General features: G+C 40.6%; 2 protein-coding genes across 3 annotated transcripts; one reads left to right on the top strand and one right to left on the bottom strand.

The window, feature by feature from the left end:
* Positions 1–6,856, bottom strand: LOC147171982 (uncharacterized). Of its 2 annotated transcripts, XM_086079338.1 has the most exons (9): positions 6,682–6,856; positions 4,413–4,628; positions 3,784–3,899; positions 3,427–3,530; positions 3,007–3,181; positions 2,804–2,912; positions 2,139–2,224; positions 1,417–1,487; positions 1–1,334 (listed from the first exon to the last, which is right to left on the bottom strand). In XM_086079338.1, exons 1-9 carry the CDS (start codon positions 6,811–6,813, stop codon positions 169–171), a joined length of 2,175 nt encoding a protein of 724 aa, XP_085935464.1. In that variant the 5' UTR covers positions 6,814–6,856; the 3' UTR covers positions 1–168. The 2 variants fall into 2 exon arrangements, with proteins under 2 accessions (XP_085935464.1, XP_085935462.1); XM_086079336.1 differs by lacking the exon at positions 6,682–6,856 and having other exon boundaries at positions 4,413–5,013.
* Positions 6,793–18,144, top strand: LOC147171981 (uncharacterized). The gene is made up of 8 exons (XM_086079335.1): positions 6,793–6,937; positions 7,645–7,761; positions 8,520–9,165; positions 9,248–9,383; positions 11,064–11,233; positions 11,920–12,057; positions 12,260–12,486; positions 14,738–18,144. Exons 2-8 carry the CDS (start codon positions 7,717–7,719, stop codon positions 15,893–15,895), a joined length of 2,520 nt encoding a protein of 839 aa, XP_085935461.1. The 5' UTR covers positions 6,793–6,937; positions 7,645–7,716; the 3' UTR covers positions 15,896–18,144.
* The last annotated feature ends 294 nt before the right edge of the window (positions 18,145–18,438 follow it).

Genomic DNA, 18,438 nt, shown 5'->3' with positions numbered 1-18,438 from the left:
TTAAAGAAGTTTGATCCAATTTATTGGAAGATGACTGAATTACACAACACAGGTGACACGACGGTATGTACACTTTCCATTCGTAACACCAAACTACTGAGACGCTCAATTGAAGTGTGATGTCCATTTCCCTCCGATTTGCACGTTCAACCTCACTTGCTCAGTCAATCATCGACTCCAAACTCCTTGTTCTCCTAAGGGCCACGCCCTGTCAGACATGTGGCTGCTCTCCTGCATGCTACTTGTGACGATCACCACAGCAGAGTGATGGGAATTGTCAAGCACTTCCTCAGAACTTGGAGTGACTCCCAAATATACATCTTCTACATCTTGCGTCTTGGCCTCTACAGCAAACTGACCATGATGCAGCACTTCACTTTCTTCAATTCCAGAATTGCAATCAGACCCGTCAGCACACGCTTTGGCAGACGGCTCTGATTCCCATTCTTTGATCTGAAGACCTTGAAGCATATCACCTCCATCAAGTCCTTCACTGTCAACATATATGTAGGCCGTGTGCTGCGCTATCCTTTCCAGTTGTCCGCCAACTGATTGTGCCGATTGGCCGACATCACCAAACTCGGAAGAGTCTGTTTTCGCCTCGCTGTCGGCAGACTCTTGTCCAGCTCTCAGCTCCAGTCTCGTGGTATCAGATGTGGTGGTTCGGATAGGATGCGTGCGATCAGCACTTGTGTTAGCGCTTCCGACCTTGACCGTAGCGTTGCTGGGAAGGCAATTCCTCGTATCAGTGTCCAAACACGGTTCAGCAATGGGAATCAAATCTGTGGAAACTTTTTCAGCAGGACCACGATCGCCGACAACACTGGAGTTCTGTGCAATGAAGGTTACGTTCCTAGAAGAACCTCTTGGAGTGACAGCACTGTCGCTGCTGAATGAAGCGCTCATCCAATCATTGGAGGCAAAAGATGCATCTTCTCCGCTCTCAAACTCATCTTGCATGCTATGATCCAAGATCAGGATGTCATCTGGTGTTGGTTCAATCCGCTGGCTGACAGCCATCAGATCCTTTTCAATTGATCCCTGGTTGTCCGTTTTGCGAGACATGCTGACCGCTGCACGGGGCTTCAGTTCTCCCTCTCCATTCGGGAACACGAAAGGCCTCGCACCAACCAACTCTTCCGTCTTCATGCGGTCCATCTTTGTCTCTGATGTGGTGTCCAGTTTTTTAAAGCGAGCTCTGCGTTTTCTCTCTCCTTCCTGCTCCAAGCGTTTTTCTCCCTCCTCTGATTGGAAAGGCGAGTCCTTCATGGTTGACCCCTCGCCATGCTTGCGGCGAGCCAGCCAGCCAGAACTGCTAACCATGTTCTTCACAGCTGAGGACGACATAAACCTTATAAGGTCTCAGGAGTTGGTGACAATAACCAAGACGTGTGAAGGCATATTCCGAGAACTTACAGTCCTGCATGTCGCCGCATACGGAATCACAGCAAGAACACGTTGACAGTGGCGCATTAAGCTCCTCCCACCTGAACACGTGAAACAGGACAAACGATCATCATGCGTCTTTTTCTTTTCTTTTTTTTTCCACAGTTGTCACTCAGCTCAACGATCAGGTGAGACATTGTTTCATGTATGGTGAGCTTCATTCATTTGGATCATGGTACCGGCAGACACAATCAAACAAACACCGTGAAGTACAAATGAACATCAGTTCCAAGATCACAAACTACAACGAGGCACACACACACACAACTGTCTTTTTATAAGTACAAAGAAAAATAACATCATTCCACTTGCCAAAGGCGCTAAGACTTCAGCTCTGTTCCTTAATTCTGTAGCCAACATTCAAAAATGGAAATGTGGGAAAAAACCCAAAATGGTGAATAGGAATCCAATGACATACTTTATGAAAGCAAAGAACATGAACCTTTAGACATTATTTTGAGATTCAGGACTTGTTCCGCCTATACTGTATATTCCCCTTTAATGTATTTATTTTGTGTCCTGAAGCTCTTCTTTTCAAAGTCTAAAAGAACTAGTTTGTCTTTCAGATCTCTGGGGCCCAATTCTATGCAACAGTGCCTTGAAAGAAAGTTACCGTTATTGCCATCACTACTACTCGGAACTCTTTCAGCACTTTAGTAAATGACATTCATGTGATTTCAACAATCACTTACCTTGCAGTAGTTTGGTTGTAGTTACAAGACTTGGAGGCATGTGAAGTGGTCACACCAACTGACATTGAACAGTGAAGGTACAGCACCTATTTACAGACAAGTTACAACAGCTACAGTCAATCAGCCCTTTTCACACTGCATTTAGCAGTGCACTCCACACCGTTATCAAACGCGCTCATTGTGTATGTGCCACGGTGAGGGGCGGGGACTCGGAATGGAGCGTTGCTCGGTGGAGCAGAAAGAAGACCTCCACCGCGATGTCAAGAGGCATCACGTCAGACAAGCGGGTCAAATTAGAGAGGAACTAATTTAGAGTTATTTTGACAGACTTATTTACGAGTCTAAGTTACGGCTAAGCCATTTTTTGGGGTTGTTTTTTGCATTGTATCAACTATTTTTATTATTATTGTTGTGATATTCAATTTGTCAATTCAGTAACATTTCCTTTGTCAATATAACAAATGAGAACGCCAGGATCAAAATCGTTTTTACTTCCTGGTAGGCTACTACCATCAGCACTTAATAAAGTTATATATCCTCTCCTTGCACATTGTGCAAAATGAGTCCAACGATAATCAAAATATATTAAAAGATAAAAAAAGATAGTGACTCATCTGTGGAATTTAAAGAAACAATCACAACCAAATATTTCCTCAGTTTCTCACCTGTGAGACGTCCCCGAAGAGAAAAGCATCGATAGAAAACTTCAGCATGTTAGCACTTCTTGACCAGAAGCAGGAAGAACTGCCCTCCCTCCGGCTGTCTGTCATACAGCTGCAAAACCAAAGCACAAGCACCTCGTTTAATGCGAGGCAAACCAATACCCGGGGAACCACTGAGCAAGCGTTTCTTCTTACTAGAGACACACCCATAGTTAGTGATGATATCCACTTTGGGCATGCGACTTGGCTCTTTGGAGTGCGTCACGAAGCACGAGTCAACAAAGAGCCTCTCGCCTGGCAAGATGCTTCCAGTCTGGGCTAGAAAATTCACCGGCTCTCCAAGGACAAATGAGTCGCCAGGAGAGAGGGGCTCCCACTGGGCTGCCAAACACACAATACAAATTCATGTGCCTAAGGATTAAAGAAATCAGATGAAATATCCTCCACACCAGCTGAATGCCAAATCATTTGGTTTTCTTACATTTGAAAGTATTCTTTTAGATTTGAGCTCATTCAAACTGTGGTTCCAATGTTTTATAATATGACAGTACACAGCACTATTTAGCAAGTTCTATTAGACTTAAAGTAATATTACTGAAGAATGTTTTGTGAGGTCTCTACTTTACCATTACAGACAGTGAGGCTGAAAATGAGCTTGGTTCTGAGACTCTTGATGAAGGTTGTGTGCTGAACCTGAGGCGTGTAGCCCGCTTGGTAAGAGTAATGAAACCTAAAACAAAAGGACATCCATCCATGTTATCATCAACACATCGCTGTCCAACTCTATGACAGCATATCACAATAAGGAGAGTCCTTATTACAATTCATTCGTTTATATTGACATTTTATAAAATAAAATAAACGCTAAAGTGAACTTTGAGGTATCACTATAAATTGACTATGCGTTAAAAATTCAGACAGTGATAAGTAGAACATTTCTTTTTAGAGAGAGAAGAGAGCATGTGCGATATGTTGAAACGTACCTGTTGTAAAAGCAGTGGATGGGTATTTGAAACGGTAGAGCACGAATAACGTAGCCTTGCGGCGGCGGGGTATAATAAAGTGCGTAAGAATACACCAGCTGACCACCAGGAACAACCTGAAAGAGTGAAAATATTACATTTGTACATGCTTGACTTATTTTTGCCACTCTATCCTCTACTGATGTCATACAGGGCTTAATTTATGTGTGGGCATTTCCCTAAAATTATGTGAAAATGTCATAAATTAATTGTCAATTTGACAATTTAGAGTTAACTCACAAGTCAAAATGGCGGCTTTACGCGGTGAAATAACCCTCTCCGTGCATTATATTGGCCTTAGGCTCGTTGTAATTTGATTTGTAAGGATTATTTTGATTTTGAAAAGGTGATGATATGCTTGACTACGATAACAATCGGCCTGGTTTGTATGCTAGTCACAAACAAAGGCAATATAATACGCAGTTTGTTTTCACCATGCATTGCGGAACTATATGAGAAATGCCCGGATGTCAGGAATGGTCAATGCATTAACAATGCATCGCCATTATTTATAAATTACATACCAAATCATGCTTTTCACGATAAACGCCTTTTAATTTAAGAGGGCCCACTTGAGTGTGTGCGTTTACCTGAGCGGCGGAGGCACAGTCGGTCAGTGGGTAGTGGAAAAACAGGAAGTGTGAGGACACACTGGTGGGCAGACACGAGCCCAGACTGTACAGAGCTGGATGTGGCCACGCGCGTAACTGAAAGCGGTCCACGCGCACCACTATCTCGTTTGAGCCGCACCAAACTTCCACAGGACGTGTTCGTGCAGGCTGCCGCGTGCTCTGGTACTGCGTTGGCTGTGGGAACAACAGCGCGGTCAGTTCGGAGGGAACTAAACTTTGGCGAGGAGCGGGTTTAAGCAACTCGTTGGCTACAAGCGGCTGTGACGCGTGCCAGAACACCGGCAGCTGGTAGAAGGAAGAGCGCGCGGCCTCGTGGCTAACAACCGGATTATTTCCCCCCTCTGACCAACTCAAGTGCTGAACCGGACCACCCGCTGCTGGACTGCAATAAAATATCCACACGAGCCACGAAAGCACCAACATGACTTGAACTAAAAGAAGCCAACGATGTGCTGTGCGGCCAGGTACTCGAGTTGAGCCGCAAACAGCAGAGAGCACGCTGACGTCCAATCTGGCTGCTTCATTAGCGCACCTGCGCTGAGTGCGTTCCCCTTGATTGGACTGGAGGGCGGGTAGCATGTGCCAAAATGGCTTCCACCTATATTTAGCTATTTGTAAAAAGCTTTTGAAAAGGATCGAAACTCTAGCGTTTTGGTCTATAGCTATACTAAATGTATGTAAAAACAACAACTCTGATGCAGAAGTAGAAAAAATAAACATTTTGTTCATTTTAGAGCTAGTCTGGACAGCATGTGGCACAACAACAGGTGGCGCTACAGTTCAATTCAGCAGTACATGATTACTGGAGTCAAAATGCCGGTCAACTCGGTGAAAGCAAGCATCTCTGCTTATTGAAAAACATTGGATTTCGGATTGTTGTAATTTGATTTGTGAGGATTATTTTGATTTTGAAATGTCATTCAACTACAATAACAATCTGCTTGGTTTGTATGCTAGTCTCAGGCAAAAGCAATACAATACGTTTGTTTTCACCATGTAAAGGAAGTGTTGCGTTGCAGAAATATCAGAATATATCTATCTATCTATCAAAATTGTCCATACAGACAAATAAGTCAGTGGCTATAGGCCCCAGTTAAAGCCCCTCAAGTATTTCATTTGATATTGTAAAATATATTTATTAGGGATGGGCGAGTACCGACACCAGGTATCGGGCCAATAACCAGCCATATTTAAGGTATGGGACTCGTGACCTCTTGTGGCCGTTAAGCGATTAGGAACTAGAAATTAGAAGAATAGGAAATTGCCATTAATTTCCTGCAATTTTAAGGAAAATGCTTTTTTTAAAAAATATTATTATCTGTCATTAAAGGTTATAGGGGAAATTTTATGTATCAAAAGTGCTAGTGGTATCGGTATTTGGTATCGTATTAGTGACTATACTCAAGGTTTGAGTAATCATACTGATATTGGTCTGAATCGAACATCCCAAATATTATTTAGTCAGCCCCCTTTTAGCCCTGGGAGAGAAAAAAAATCCTCTAGCTGTCTTAAAACAACTAACATGACATCCATGATTTCCCCCCCTTAGCACTATGCATGTTAATACAAGAGGGGAATTATTTCACGTGATTACATTTGTTTTCATTATGCAAATTTGTCAAAACAAATATTGTATATTTTTTGTTTTCCCATGGGTATTGTATGCAAATGACTTTCGAAATTCAGTTTACTTGAGAATTGACAATTCCGAACATCTGGGCATATTGTATTGCTTTTACCTGCGACTAGCATACAAACCAGGCAGATTGTTTTAGTAGTTAAACAACATTTAATCACATTTTGAAATCTAAATAATGCTCACAAATCAAATTCCAACGATCCAAAGTCCAATGCTTTTCAATGAGCTGAGAGCTAACTTTCACCGAGTTGAGCGCCATTTTGATTTGTGAGGTATACTTGGAATTTTCAATAATTCGGTAATAAAAACAATATGTTGTTGTTGAACGTCTACTTTGACAATTTTTGCCTATTTTTTTTTGTTTGTTTAACACAAGTATATGTACTTCGATTAGAGTGTGAGTACAATTAAGTACCCCTAACCCTGAACTGATACACTACATGTTATTACACGCTCGAGGCACAGGCGTAGACAAACAGGATACACAAAAACATCAACAAGGTACAAATATAATCTATAACCAAGATCAAACTTAAAGTATTGTTTTTGTTGTGGACATGTTGCTATCATTAATTGAAGTGACGTTACCGTTGGTCTCGGCAGGGAGAAGAGGCCACGCCCCCTCGGTAGACCGGAAGCGAGTAGCCTTTCACATGCGCACGATGCTGCACGCGCAACCAGGCCGTGTGCGTGCGGAAGCTTCACACGGACGAGCCACATTCGGTGGGGGCTCTAATGTGTCTTGTTCCAGGTTTGTCCGTGAGGGTCTGTCTGCTACTGCTACAAAGCCAGGTGGGCGCAGGGCTCATGATGTAGCACCGCTAGCCCGGTTATCCCGTTCGAGGTGGGTGATCTGTTCGGCCCATTGTTTCATCCCTGCTTTGTTTAACGACTCTCTGACCAGAATGTAGCGTGCACGTTCGCTCCAGTGTAATCCACCTCCCTTATCATCCTGCATTATAAGATTGCTAGGGGTCGTATTTAGACGGACACGTAAATCGACATCCACACTACTTACCGTTACACACGTCGATGTATATGGGATGGATTTAGTGAGAAAGCAGACGGCGAATCTCTACTTATCTTGTTACGTTATCGTAATGCAAGTGCAATAAAAATGACAAAAGTGACCTATTACATTAATTTATTGTGTCGTATAATAAAGTATGAGGCCTATCATAGTTGAATCTGTTCAGTGCGCGGTAGTTAATGGACATGATCGCTGCTAACATCGTTAAAGCTTATGTTTATTGACTGTGATGTCGCTGCTAAATTCCACCGCAATCATCATTAACAAGTACTGTTTATATTTATATAGTATGACTGCAAAGTAGGTATATCCGTGGACGATAGTAGTAGTGATCCAGATTAGTATCCGATTTGCAGTAACACATTCTCAGTCACTTTTCCAACCTCTTATACATATACATGTCATGTTAAACATTTACTGGAACAATTTCACTCACAAATAATAGCAATTATATTCTTAAGTATATAAGTACATTTAATTGTATATAAACATTGCAAGAGTAATTGGTTTTCTTTTGTCAGGACACATGATTTCCACACTGGCAGAATAAGCAAAGCAGAAGAAGCATCTGTCATTCATGTCAACTGTGCAAGATGAGTACAGACAGGCCCAAACGGAATATCATCAAGAAAAAATATGTAAGTAAAATGTATATGTACTGCAAACCATTATTGACACGTACTGTGCATCTATAGCGCAGTCTGTATTGACTAAAATTACCTTTACATTTAGCTTCGAAGATCTTCATTGTGTTTTACAAAACTGCTAGATGCTTGAGCTTGGTTACTCTTTGCCAGTTGTTACTTTTGAAGTATACTTGTATACAGTTTACTGAGCATCAACAGAAGTCTTCTGAAGCATTTTTACCAATGTTAAGCAATCTTTGCAATGCCCCAAGGAAGGGAAGGAGGGAGGGACAAGAAGTGGGATTTTAAATACAAAGCATTTATTAATTCACAAATGAGCAGAACTTATTTTTAATAATGTAGCTGCTTTCAAAACATGCATCCGTCCAATAGGGAAAAAATGCAACTAAATACTTTATTTGGAACCTTTTCAAAGTTATTTTAATGAAAAACTTAACTTGTGGTGTTATGAGTCATAACTCCTGCTTGATTAAAAAAAAAAAGTCACTGCCAATTCCGTAATTTTTTTCTGCCTGCTGAAACCATTTGGTTTTGCCGTCACAAAATGAATGTTACAAATAAACATTTTCTGCTTGAGGTTGATCAATATACAAAAAAATCAGAAATAACAGAAGCAAATACTTGTTTACTGCACTGTACATTTAACTTTCACCTTTATAATTAATGACACCAATAATTAACACTGGTCATATTTTATGTAATGTTGGAGAACCCTCACTGATATTTATGCGTGTTTTTTGGCTCTGTAGGACATCAGTGATGGGATGCCGTGGTGTGAAGAGCGTCTGGTGCGCAAAGTTCTTTTCCTCTCCCTCAAGGAATTCAGAGACACACGCCGTGCCACACACGGACACTTGCCTGCACACGGGCACAAACGCAAGCATGTATCAAAAGCTACACTTACACATGAACCACAAAAGTCCAATCAAAAGCCCCAGCAACAAAGAGTCTCGCACAGACTGCAGAACATGCAGAAAAAAACACACACACTGCAAAAAACTCATGTTAAGACAAAACAGCATCGAGATCTTACCAACAAAGTGCAAAAAACAAACTTGTCTCAGGATACACATTCACAAAAAAGGAAAAAGACTCCTACAAAACAACGCTTGCACACACGACCTAAAATGTGTCGAGAAAAAACTGTGCCGCACGCCAGCTTACAAGAACATGCGCAGAATAATTCCGTTTCAACCAGGACGTTACGATCACATAAAATATCCAATTCATCATCCATGTCCATGTCTAAGTACACAAACACTACAGAACAACCACAGAGAAGCCAGAACAAGCACTCAGTGAAAAAAAGGAAGCCACCCAAGAATGTACGGCCACTCCTGAGGACTCCTGTCATGGCCAGGAAACAGAGGTCATGTTCTCCCAAAGGCATCAGGGGTCAGTATCTGCATGACTACTTTGTACCAATTCCACTGGATTGTTTAGTTTCTAACTCAACTATGGTCACCAATTGGATTAGGGTCCCTGGTTAATGACACCGGCCAGCGTCCGTCCTCACTGTCAGGCAGCCCAAGCTGGAGTTGGTCCTTGGACGCACGCCCTCAGTGCCACCCTGTCAGCCATCTTTGTGACAAGGAGGACCTACATAGCAGGAGGTCAGCCTCTCTTGTGTGTTTTTTGTTTCAGCCTTGTTTGTGTGTCTTTGGGTATTAAATAACTTTGCAATGGGTTGTCCAGGGCTTAAAGTTGTCCGTCGTGGGGACGGATTTGCGTCATTTTGAAAATGAGACAAGGGTGCACCCCATAAACAAGTTCCCACATTACTAAAGTGACATTGCTTTCACGCATTGAATTGATTAATTTGGAAATACCACCTTAAAAAAATCTTGAAAAAGTATTGAATTTTAATATCTGGGTGAGGTCTTAAATTTCATGCTGTGTGTACCTTCTCCGTGGAGAAGCAGCAAGAGAAGTTGGCGGAACTCTCTGTCCCTAGAGTGCAGGGTGGCATTGCGGACGGGACATGTCGAGAGTCGAGTCCTCCACGCACTATGCGGCCAATTTGAATGTAGGAGAGGAAAGAGGAAGTTTAAATCGCTATTCACTGTTTGGAACTTACTCACTGAAGAAAAGGAAAAAGTTTGAACTGTCAGCGCGCTGCGATGTACTGCAACGGAGGAGCTAGTTGCTAAACCGCTACATGCTAACACGAGTCAGAGTTCCACCTTCCTTACATATCACGCGCCGATGTACTATTTAAACACAATATTAACAATAAAAATGCAAAAACTAACGACTGGGATAAAAGTTAATTTTGCGGTTGATACGCATCGTCGTCGTAGCGTAATTAGGTCATAATTACGGCATGCGTGTGTGTGCGCGCGCGCGCTTGCATCTTTGTGAGAGATGAAGGCAAGGTTATTTGGGTGTAAATCTGTAAATGTTGCCTAAGCGTTATTTGTCTGCTTTTTCCCCATTTCACACGTTATGATGGCAACAACTGTTATGGAGAAAGCAAATCTGAGCTCACCACCCATCCGCGCTCATCCATCCAAACATCTATCCATCTATCCATCCATCCATCCATCCATGCATGCATTTAAATGGGTGTCAATTACACATGGATTTTCGTTATTTGTGGTCCGGTCTCTACCCCTGCAAATAGTTGGGGTCCTCTGTTACTGTCTAAGTTACATTATTTTAATAGTATGGTGATTGGATTAGGTTAATAACTACATTGTTTTAACAGGTAACTGTATCAGAAGAATACAATTTAAAAGTAAGCCTCCCAACCCTGCATAACATGACCATGTATAGATAGATATTTTATTATACATTGATACTGTCTTTTAAGTCTGCTTGATTTTTATCACTCAAAATACATCAAATTGATGTTTTTAATTATAAATATTTAAAAAATTTGAATTCCCAATTACCCTTCTAGGGCGGTCGTATACTTGTCACATTTTTCATCCCTAATTAATGTATAAATATTATTATTTTTAAAAATCAGTGTGCTCCCTACTGCCCTGAAAAAAATTTTTTTAGTGGCCGCAGTCAATTTAAACATTAACAAAATTTCAGTCAAATAAAAATGTTTTGCTTTAACCCTTGGGGTTGTCACATTTTCATGTTTTTTTTTTGTGCCCAAGCCTCTGGGCCACTTGCTTAAAAATCTATGATGGACAAACAATGGTGTTGATTGTCATGTGTCAGGTTTTGGTCAGGCCTACCTCAGGACAGAATGTAGCACACTTAAAAAAAAAAAAAATCCTTAAAGGTTTTAGCCCTCAATAAACTTGAATTCAGATAAGTGTGTTTGCTTGTTTGTATAGGCCAAGGTTGCAAGCGCAAAGAAAGTTTGCCCAGTCCCCACCCAGCTCTCCTGTTCCACCACTGATGTCATCAATGCAGTACAGGCACAACCACAACCTAGCAGTAGTCACCAGTCTAACCAGACGTCGACCTAAAACCGAGGACTTCTTATCATTTCTCTGCCTCAGAGGTATGTCCCCGTGACGAAATGTATTAAATAATAAAATAAATAAAAGTGAGAATAAAAACTATCTGAAAAATGTAATACAAAAATAAAAGTATTTTATTTATTGATTGATTTTTATATCTATTTATATGTTTGATATTTTATTTCCATCTTACTTTTATATCTTTATTTCTTGTCTCATTTTTTATTTTTTTATTTTATATGTTTGTGTGTTTTTGTTGTTTTTATTTCCATTTATATTCGTTTTTTGTATTTAATTTTTGAATTATATTTTTACATCAGTTATTATTTTCACTTTATTTATTTTTTATTTTGGCATTTTTGGTCCTCCATAGTATTAGATTTCATATCCATTCCTTGTAGGTATTGTCCCTCTTTGCTTCTTTGATCTCCTGACAAAATGCGTCACAGATGCTGTCCAATTGGGCTATGGCTTTATGCATGTAAGCCTTGCCTATAAACTTTGTTTGTTAAAAAAAAAAAAGTAATAAATTGATGCTGAATGAACCAGGACAGTGCGTGGAATTTAAACCATACTTTTAGTTTGCGAAAATATATGCGTGAACATAGTCCAAGTCTGAGGTTTTAGCACTTGATCTGTATTTTAGCACCAAATCGTGCTCATGCTGGTCACTCAATTCACTTTCACAGACACAACTAAATGAAGTGATTCTTCTCTGTGACCTCAGGTTCAGCAGCGTTGCCAAGAAACATGGCCTTCTTGAGTGGACGAGAGAAGGAACCAGCCACTGATGGACATTTTAGTTCGCGTCTTTCCAAACGCCCACAGACTGTCACTGACAGGAAGAACACGATCACACAAGCAGGTGCCCTCCCACTTTCACGTGTAAAACAATGTTCAAATGTAATCAAAGGTAAATTGTGAAGAAAAAATGCTTTTGATGACATAAATCCATGTAAATCCTGCTATGATTTAAAAAAAAAAGAAAAAGTTGTAGTGATTACTTAGAGGTTAACTCACTAGCATGCTAATGCTAACATATTTTGTCTTTGTGTGTTGTCGTACAGTGCAGCCAGGCTGTAGGTCACTGAAATTTGAAGGCTCAGACTCTGCAGAGGGCAGCTCCCTCTGCCGTCAAACTGCCCGGGCACAAAGGAGAAAGGAGAGAGAGCGGAAGGAGGAGGCAGGGCAGAGGATGAACAATGAATTTATGGAGGCTGCCAGGAGAGACGAAGTTACAAAACATCACCTGAGATCTCGGCACTTCTCCATACAGCTCAGAGGGAAGAAAAAGGTTTGTCTACTTTATTTCGTTTGTGTTTCTGGAAGATGTCTAAATCAGAGGTTCTCAAATGGGGGTACGTGAAGGCACTCAAGGGGGTACGTGAGATATTAAAATATAGTTCAAAAGTATTCAATATATCAATTTCAGTGTCCTAAAAACCTAGCATCTCCCCCATACCCAACTTGTCATATGACACCTAAAGTGATTGCCACCTGTCAATCACTTAAAATCTTTATTTAAAATTCAGTTAATTATTTCTTTTTGAGAGTAGAGCTTTACTATGAGCCCAAAGGAGGACACTTATTGTTGATAATAATTTTTATGTGCACAAATCTTTATTACTAATTACATAAAAAATTTAAAATTAGTTATATATTTTTTATTTCCAAATAGTTCGAGACCACAAATACAAAGAGTTCCAAGTTTACAAAAATCAGACAATGATGGCACAGCACTCAGTTTGAAGTATTTTTTTTTTCAATCAGAAATGCTTTGCGCTGGTTAGGGGGTACTCGGCTGAAAAAATATTTCACAGATGGTACGTCACTGAAAAAAGGTTGAGAACCACTGGTCTAGATTATGCGTTGGAATGGGGCTGTCAAACCTGTTTAATTTTGGCCTGAAAAACTGGAGACAGAAGCAGTTCCCATGTCATTGTCTTATTAAAAAAAAAAATTTGTTCCAATGCTGTCAATTTTACCCTATTTTACACTATTCGTGGGCCAGCCTGGCCCTTTTTTTCCGTGAATAATTTCATTTTCCACCTTTAATTAGTTATATAAATTCCTGCTAATTCCCAGAGAAAGCCTCCAACTTTGAAAATTCCCAGAATTTTGCAACCCTATTAACCCCCTCAATAAATTGCTAAAAGTGAAAATAAAAACAGATAAAAAAAAAAAGTCAAAATTTTAATTTAAAAAAATGTATCGAAATAAAAACTATATGTATATATAAAACATAAATAAATAAAAAACAAAAATATCAATCACTAAATAAAAACACGCTCTCACATTTGTTTGTTTCATGCTGCACACGCTCTGTTGGGACGAATTGTCATTCAAATGAGGGGGCGGTCCTAAGCCTTTTAATGAGCGGGTCGGCGAACAAGGAAGTCTCGCCGGCTTGCATGGAGAGCTCCAGCAATGGACGATTCTCTTGTCGCAAGTTGTGGCGATAGTGGACAAGATAGTCGTCCATTGCTAGAGCTCTCCATGCAAGCTGGCGAGACTTCCTTGTTCGCCAAGCTGCTCACTCTCGGCAGTTTGCAACAGCAGAGCCCAACCCAAGACATGCTTAGGACCGCCTCCTCATTTGAATAACATTTCGACCTGATAGAGCAGTGGTTGGCAAACTGCGGTCCTCGAGGGCCGCCGTCCTGCAGGTTTTGGAGGTTTCCCTGCTGCAATGCAGCTGATTCCAATCAACAGGATCGTTACCAAGCTTATGCAGAGCTTGCTGATGAGCTGATCATATATCAACTGTGTTGGAGAAGGAAAACATATAAAACCTGCAGGTCTCCGGCCCTCGCGGACCGAGTGTGCCCACCCCTGTGATAGAGCGTCTGCAGCATGAAATAAATAAATGTGAGAACAAAGCGTTTTTATTTGTTGATTGAGATTTAATTCTATTTATATACTTATTTGGACATTTATTTTTAATCTTGTTTTTTATTTTATTTTATTTATTTATGGTTATATATATTTAATTTCCACTTAATTTATTATTTATTTTTATTTTTGAATGTTATTTTTGTATATCCCTTTTTATTTTCCCTTTTAGTCATTTATTTATTTTTACCTCTTTTACCGCCAGAAACGTTTTAATGACTTTTGCTAAAATACAAATGAATGCCGCTGAAAACGTTAATTGTCGCCTTTGTCACATTAAATGTAATTCACAGAGCATCACTAAACAAAAAATATTAGTGTCAAAGTCACTGCAGAAAATTTTTCTTTTCACAAAAAGCTCATTTTCTCCTTTTCTTTTCAATTTTCACTCAAATGACCTATTTTCAAATGGTGATTACTACAGAATGGAATAAGGTTGAAAGACTGGAACACGATCTTTCATTTGGTACGCAGCATGTTTGTGTAGTTTAAGTACACAATATTCTGCTTGCCTTGAAAGATGAGTTAAAATGCTCGAAATCGGCTGGCACTGTCGGGGTTGTTTTTTGGATAACGTGTGGCAGTAAAAGAGTTAATTTTGGCAGTTGTGGCTCTCCGTATCACTGTGTTTAAAAGATCTTTCCGTGTTCCAGGTCTCCAAGGTTGCCAGAGTTTCTGAACATAGCATCTCCTTTGTCAGATCGGTTTCAACCTTGAAGCCTATGACAGAGGGTAGCAGCCAGCAACCCCCAAGACCCAGCAATATCTGTAAACTACGGGGCCGCTCCCAAAGCCGAGCAGAAGTCAAGAGCAATCACCTCTCCCAACACAGCAACCACCAGCTGCCTCACAATCAATGCCTACCAGTTTGTAAGTTCCACAGAAACCCCAGGACTCTTCGAGGTCTTCAGAACTCAGGAAGAAATCCAAACAGGGCGCCAGCTCAAATGCCATTGACTACTAACTTAGCCGCCAGACAGCTCGACGAGACCCCCGGGGTTGTGAGATTGTCTCGAAGAAAGAGAGGCCTCCCACCAGATGCTAATCCAGCTCCTCCTAATCATTTTTCTACCGACAATCCATTAAGGAAGTGCAGGATGCAACAGTCCATTGGGAATGCCCAGCTGGATAGTGATTACTTTAACGGTGAGGTTAACTTTAAGGAAGATGTCCATAAGGTACGAAACACTGGTGGTAGCCTTGATGCAGAGCTTATACAAGACACTCATAATGGAGAGCTGGAATCAGTAAGGGACGGTTACGTTACCGAGGACATACAGAGCAAAGTTAATGTCGGAAAGTTCGGCTCGGCGATTGAGGTCAAAGATAAATCGGACCTCGGTCCAGTCAGTGAGGTCATGTGCAGAAATGTGAGAGAAAAACGGCTACAGAGGAACTTGACAGCGGGGTCCGCTCCAATCTCCAAAACAATTCCCAGGATTACAGTTTCGAGGACTGTCATCAGAGCTGCGGGGCGCGCGGCTGTTCCGAAAGCTCGAATCAACTCAGTGACGTCACCGTACGTACATAGCAAGCCACCAGCCAATAACTCTGCCAAACACAGCCCAAAGGGAACGAAAAAAGGTGCTAGCAAAGACGTTGTCACGTTCATTTCACCAGCCAGCAGCTGCTTTGTCGACGATTCCAAATGTGCTGCCATTGATTCTTCCAAGGGCTGGACTGATGACTCAACAAAGGACGGTAGCTACTCTGTCACTTCCAAGGGCTCGACAAAACGTCTACGACAGATCAAATCTACTACCTCAACAGTTAAAACTAGGAGCAGTCCTAGAATCCTTCTCAAGCGCTAACAGACACCTTGACCCGTGGCTCAACATGTTTACAGATTCACTGTTTACTGTATTAAGATTTAATGTCATGGAGAGCATTATATTCAGTACACCCACAGCATCTAATGAGTTCCACTTTGGGAGCTGCCTCCAAAAAAAAAAAAAACTTTATTTATCCAGACTTCAGTTTTCTGTACCACTCCCAGCTAACCTAGGTGAGATGTGGGTTACACCCTAGACTGGTCTCAGCCAATCGCATCACATTCACACCTATGGACAATTTAGCCTTCACTTACTTTAACTCATTTGCTCCCCAAAACGTATAAATATGTTCTATTTTAAATATTACTATTTGTTATTATATAATGGGGTTTTTTATGCTAGAGCATACAGAAGGCTTAGATGCTGCCTCTAAACTGAAGAGAATTCTTGAAGCAATGGTAGTTATTACAAAAACAGCCATCAGGTGGAAGCAGAGTATAAGAGATCCACTAGGGCCATGTTGCAAAAAGCTCTTTCTTTAATAATGATGAAACTTAGCTATATTATAATGCTAATTGATGCAAAACAGAAACCGATAGAAATATACTTTTTTCCTGATGAAAGAAGAGACTAATCTTTCTTTTGGTAGGTTCCATGTTTTTATAGCAATAGAACACAATATTCTGCGGGCCTTGCAAAATCGGTCAAAATCCAGTAAAACGGTCGGGAGCGAAGGGGCTTGCTTCAGTGAAAATGGCTGGGAGTGGATGAGTTAACCTGCATTTTTGGGGAATGCGAGAAGAAACTTGGAGGGTCATGAGAAAACCCACAGAAGTGGGGAAAACATATAAGGCCAGAGCTGAGATTCGAACTTTGAACCTCAGAACTGTGAGGCAGATACACTAACACCGAATCCACCATGCTGCCCATTAACTAGTAAATTTACATAGATGAATATAGTTTTAATTCAGTAATTCTTTATTAAATTATTCAATCTATATTTAATCATGCATAGCATTATAAGAATACACTACAAGTATTGAAGAATGTTAAGAATTGTAGTTTGTATTCAACAAGTTTCCAGCAAAGCATCTTAATTGATGGTTCTTTATTTACAGTACATTTAGCTGCTGTAGGCCCTACAATGTAGGGGGAATCTTATAACTGCAAATTCAATCATTTAAAAAAAAATTCTAACTAAATTACATTTAGTTTTATTATCTTTGTAAGTGCAAAACAAATATTTGATACAGCTCTTGTATTGACTCACATTAGATGGTGCAGGTGTACAAAATCTTGTGGCCAGTGAGTGTATTTAAAAGAGCAACACTGGATCCTGCTGTAACATAGTATGTTCATGTATATGTGTGTGTTATGATGTGTGTGTGTGTGTTTTTTACGTATATGTACAGCAAAAATAATTTCAGCAATATAATTGTGCTATCGATTAACTTCATATAGTGAACTATCACTATCACTATCGAAAAGTGATTTCAGGTGCTTCCATGTAACATCTTGATTTTTGTACCTAAAAATCATACTTTCCTGCTCTTTTATTTGAAGGGGTGTCCTCACCAGTATTGACACATTTAGGCGGTATGTTAGAAAGGTTCCACGACGAGTGTTCACCAAATATATTTGCAGTCCAAAGTACCGTTGCAAGTTTTCACCCTCGAGTCTCACACCTTTCCCCCCGACCTTCTTTGCCACACCTGCGTTTTTGGCAGGGATCTCCCGGGATATGTTACAGTTCCATTATCATTCAAAATGGACCCCCATCCTTGTCAGTCACACAGAATCAGCATGTTGGTATCCTTAGACAGTAACCGCCAGATGCTCAGGGCATTGTGACCAGGCCACGTGTTACCCTGCCAAAATTGTGGCCTCTTCTCAACCATTGAACAAAGCAAACGTCGCAGGATTATTATTATTTTTTCTGTAGACTTGCTGGTTGATCATTTTGACCAAATTGAAGGGGAAAACTCCTAGTTTGGGACTGAAATACACATGTATTCATTGACACCAGTCCTGGAACCTTTCTGACACACCTAGTACTCACTTTGTAAACTTTCCTTACCTTTGACGTCTGTGTGGTATTGCAAGTGACCACGAAAGCACCTGCCACATGATGTGATGTAAAGTTGAGGTCATTGTGAGAAGCCATGTTGGGAAAGGCAGCTGCACTACCAGCTTGTCTGTGTAACAGGCTTTTTACTGTTGCACATTTCTTTGTATGTTCAGTGGACAAATGTTAAGTGCTCATGAATAAAACTGGTCTTTGTATTTTTTTCCTTTGCGCTTTTTAAATGTGACTTTTACATTACATGCTAAATACTGCCCCATTGTGTGGTAGTTTTACAAGTGAGGGCTCATTGTTTTAAATATATATATATATATATATATAATACATTTTTAAATCAGTAATTATAATCTAAAACGTAAGTAGGAAATGCCATTGCGGTTTGTTTTTCAGAGGCCGTATGGGGCTAGCCGCTGGAATGACAGAAGGTCACTTTTCGTGTACTATGCAGCCAACAGCCGGTCGTGAACTCGTTCAGGCAGTAGGGGGCAGTAATAGATTG

The sequence above is a fragment of the Leptonotus elevatus genome, chromosome 6, assembly GCF_054856555.1.
Source record: "Leptonotus elevatus isolate MCC_2025b chromosome 6, RoL_Lele_1.0, whole genome shotgun sequence".
In the NCBI taxonomy this organism is placed as follows: domain Eukaryota; kingdom Metazoa; phylum Chordata; class Actinopteri; order Syngnathiformes; family Syngnathidae; genus Leptonotus; species Leptonotus elevatus.
This window is presented reverse-complemented; position numbering and strand designations above follow the sequence as displayed.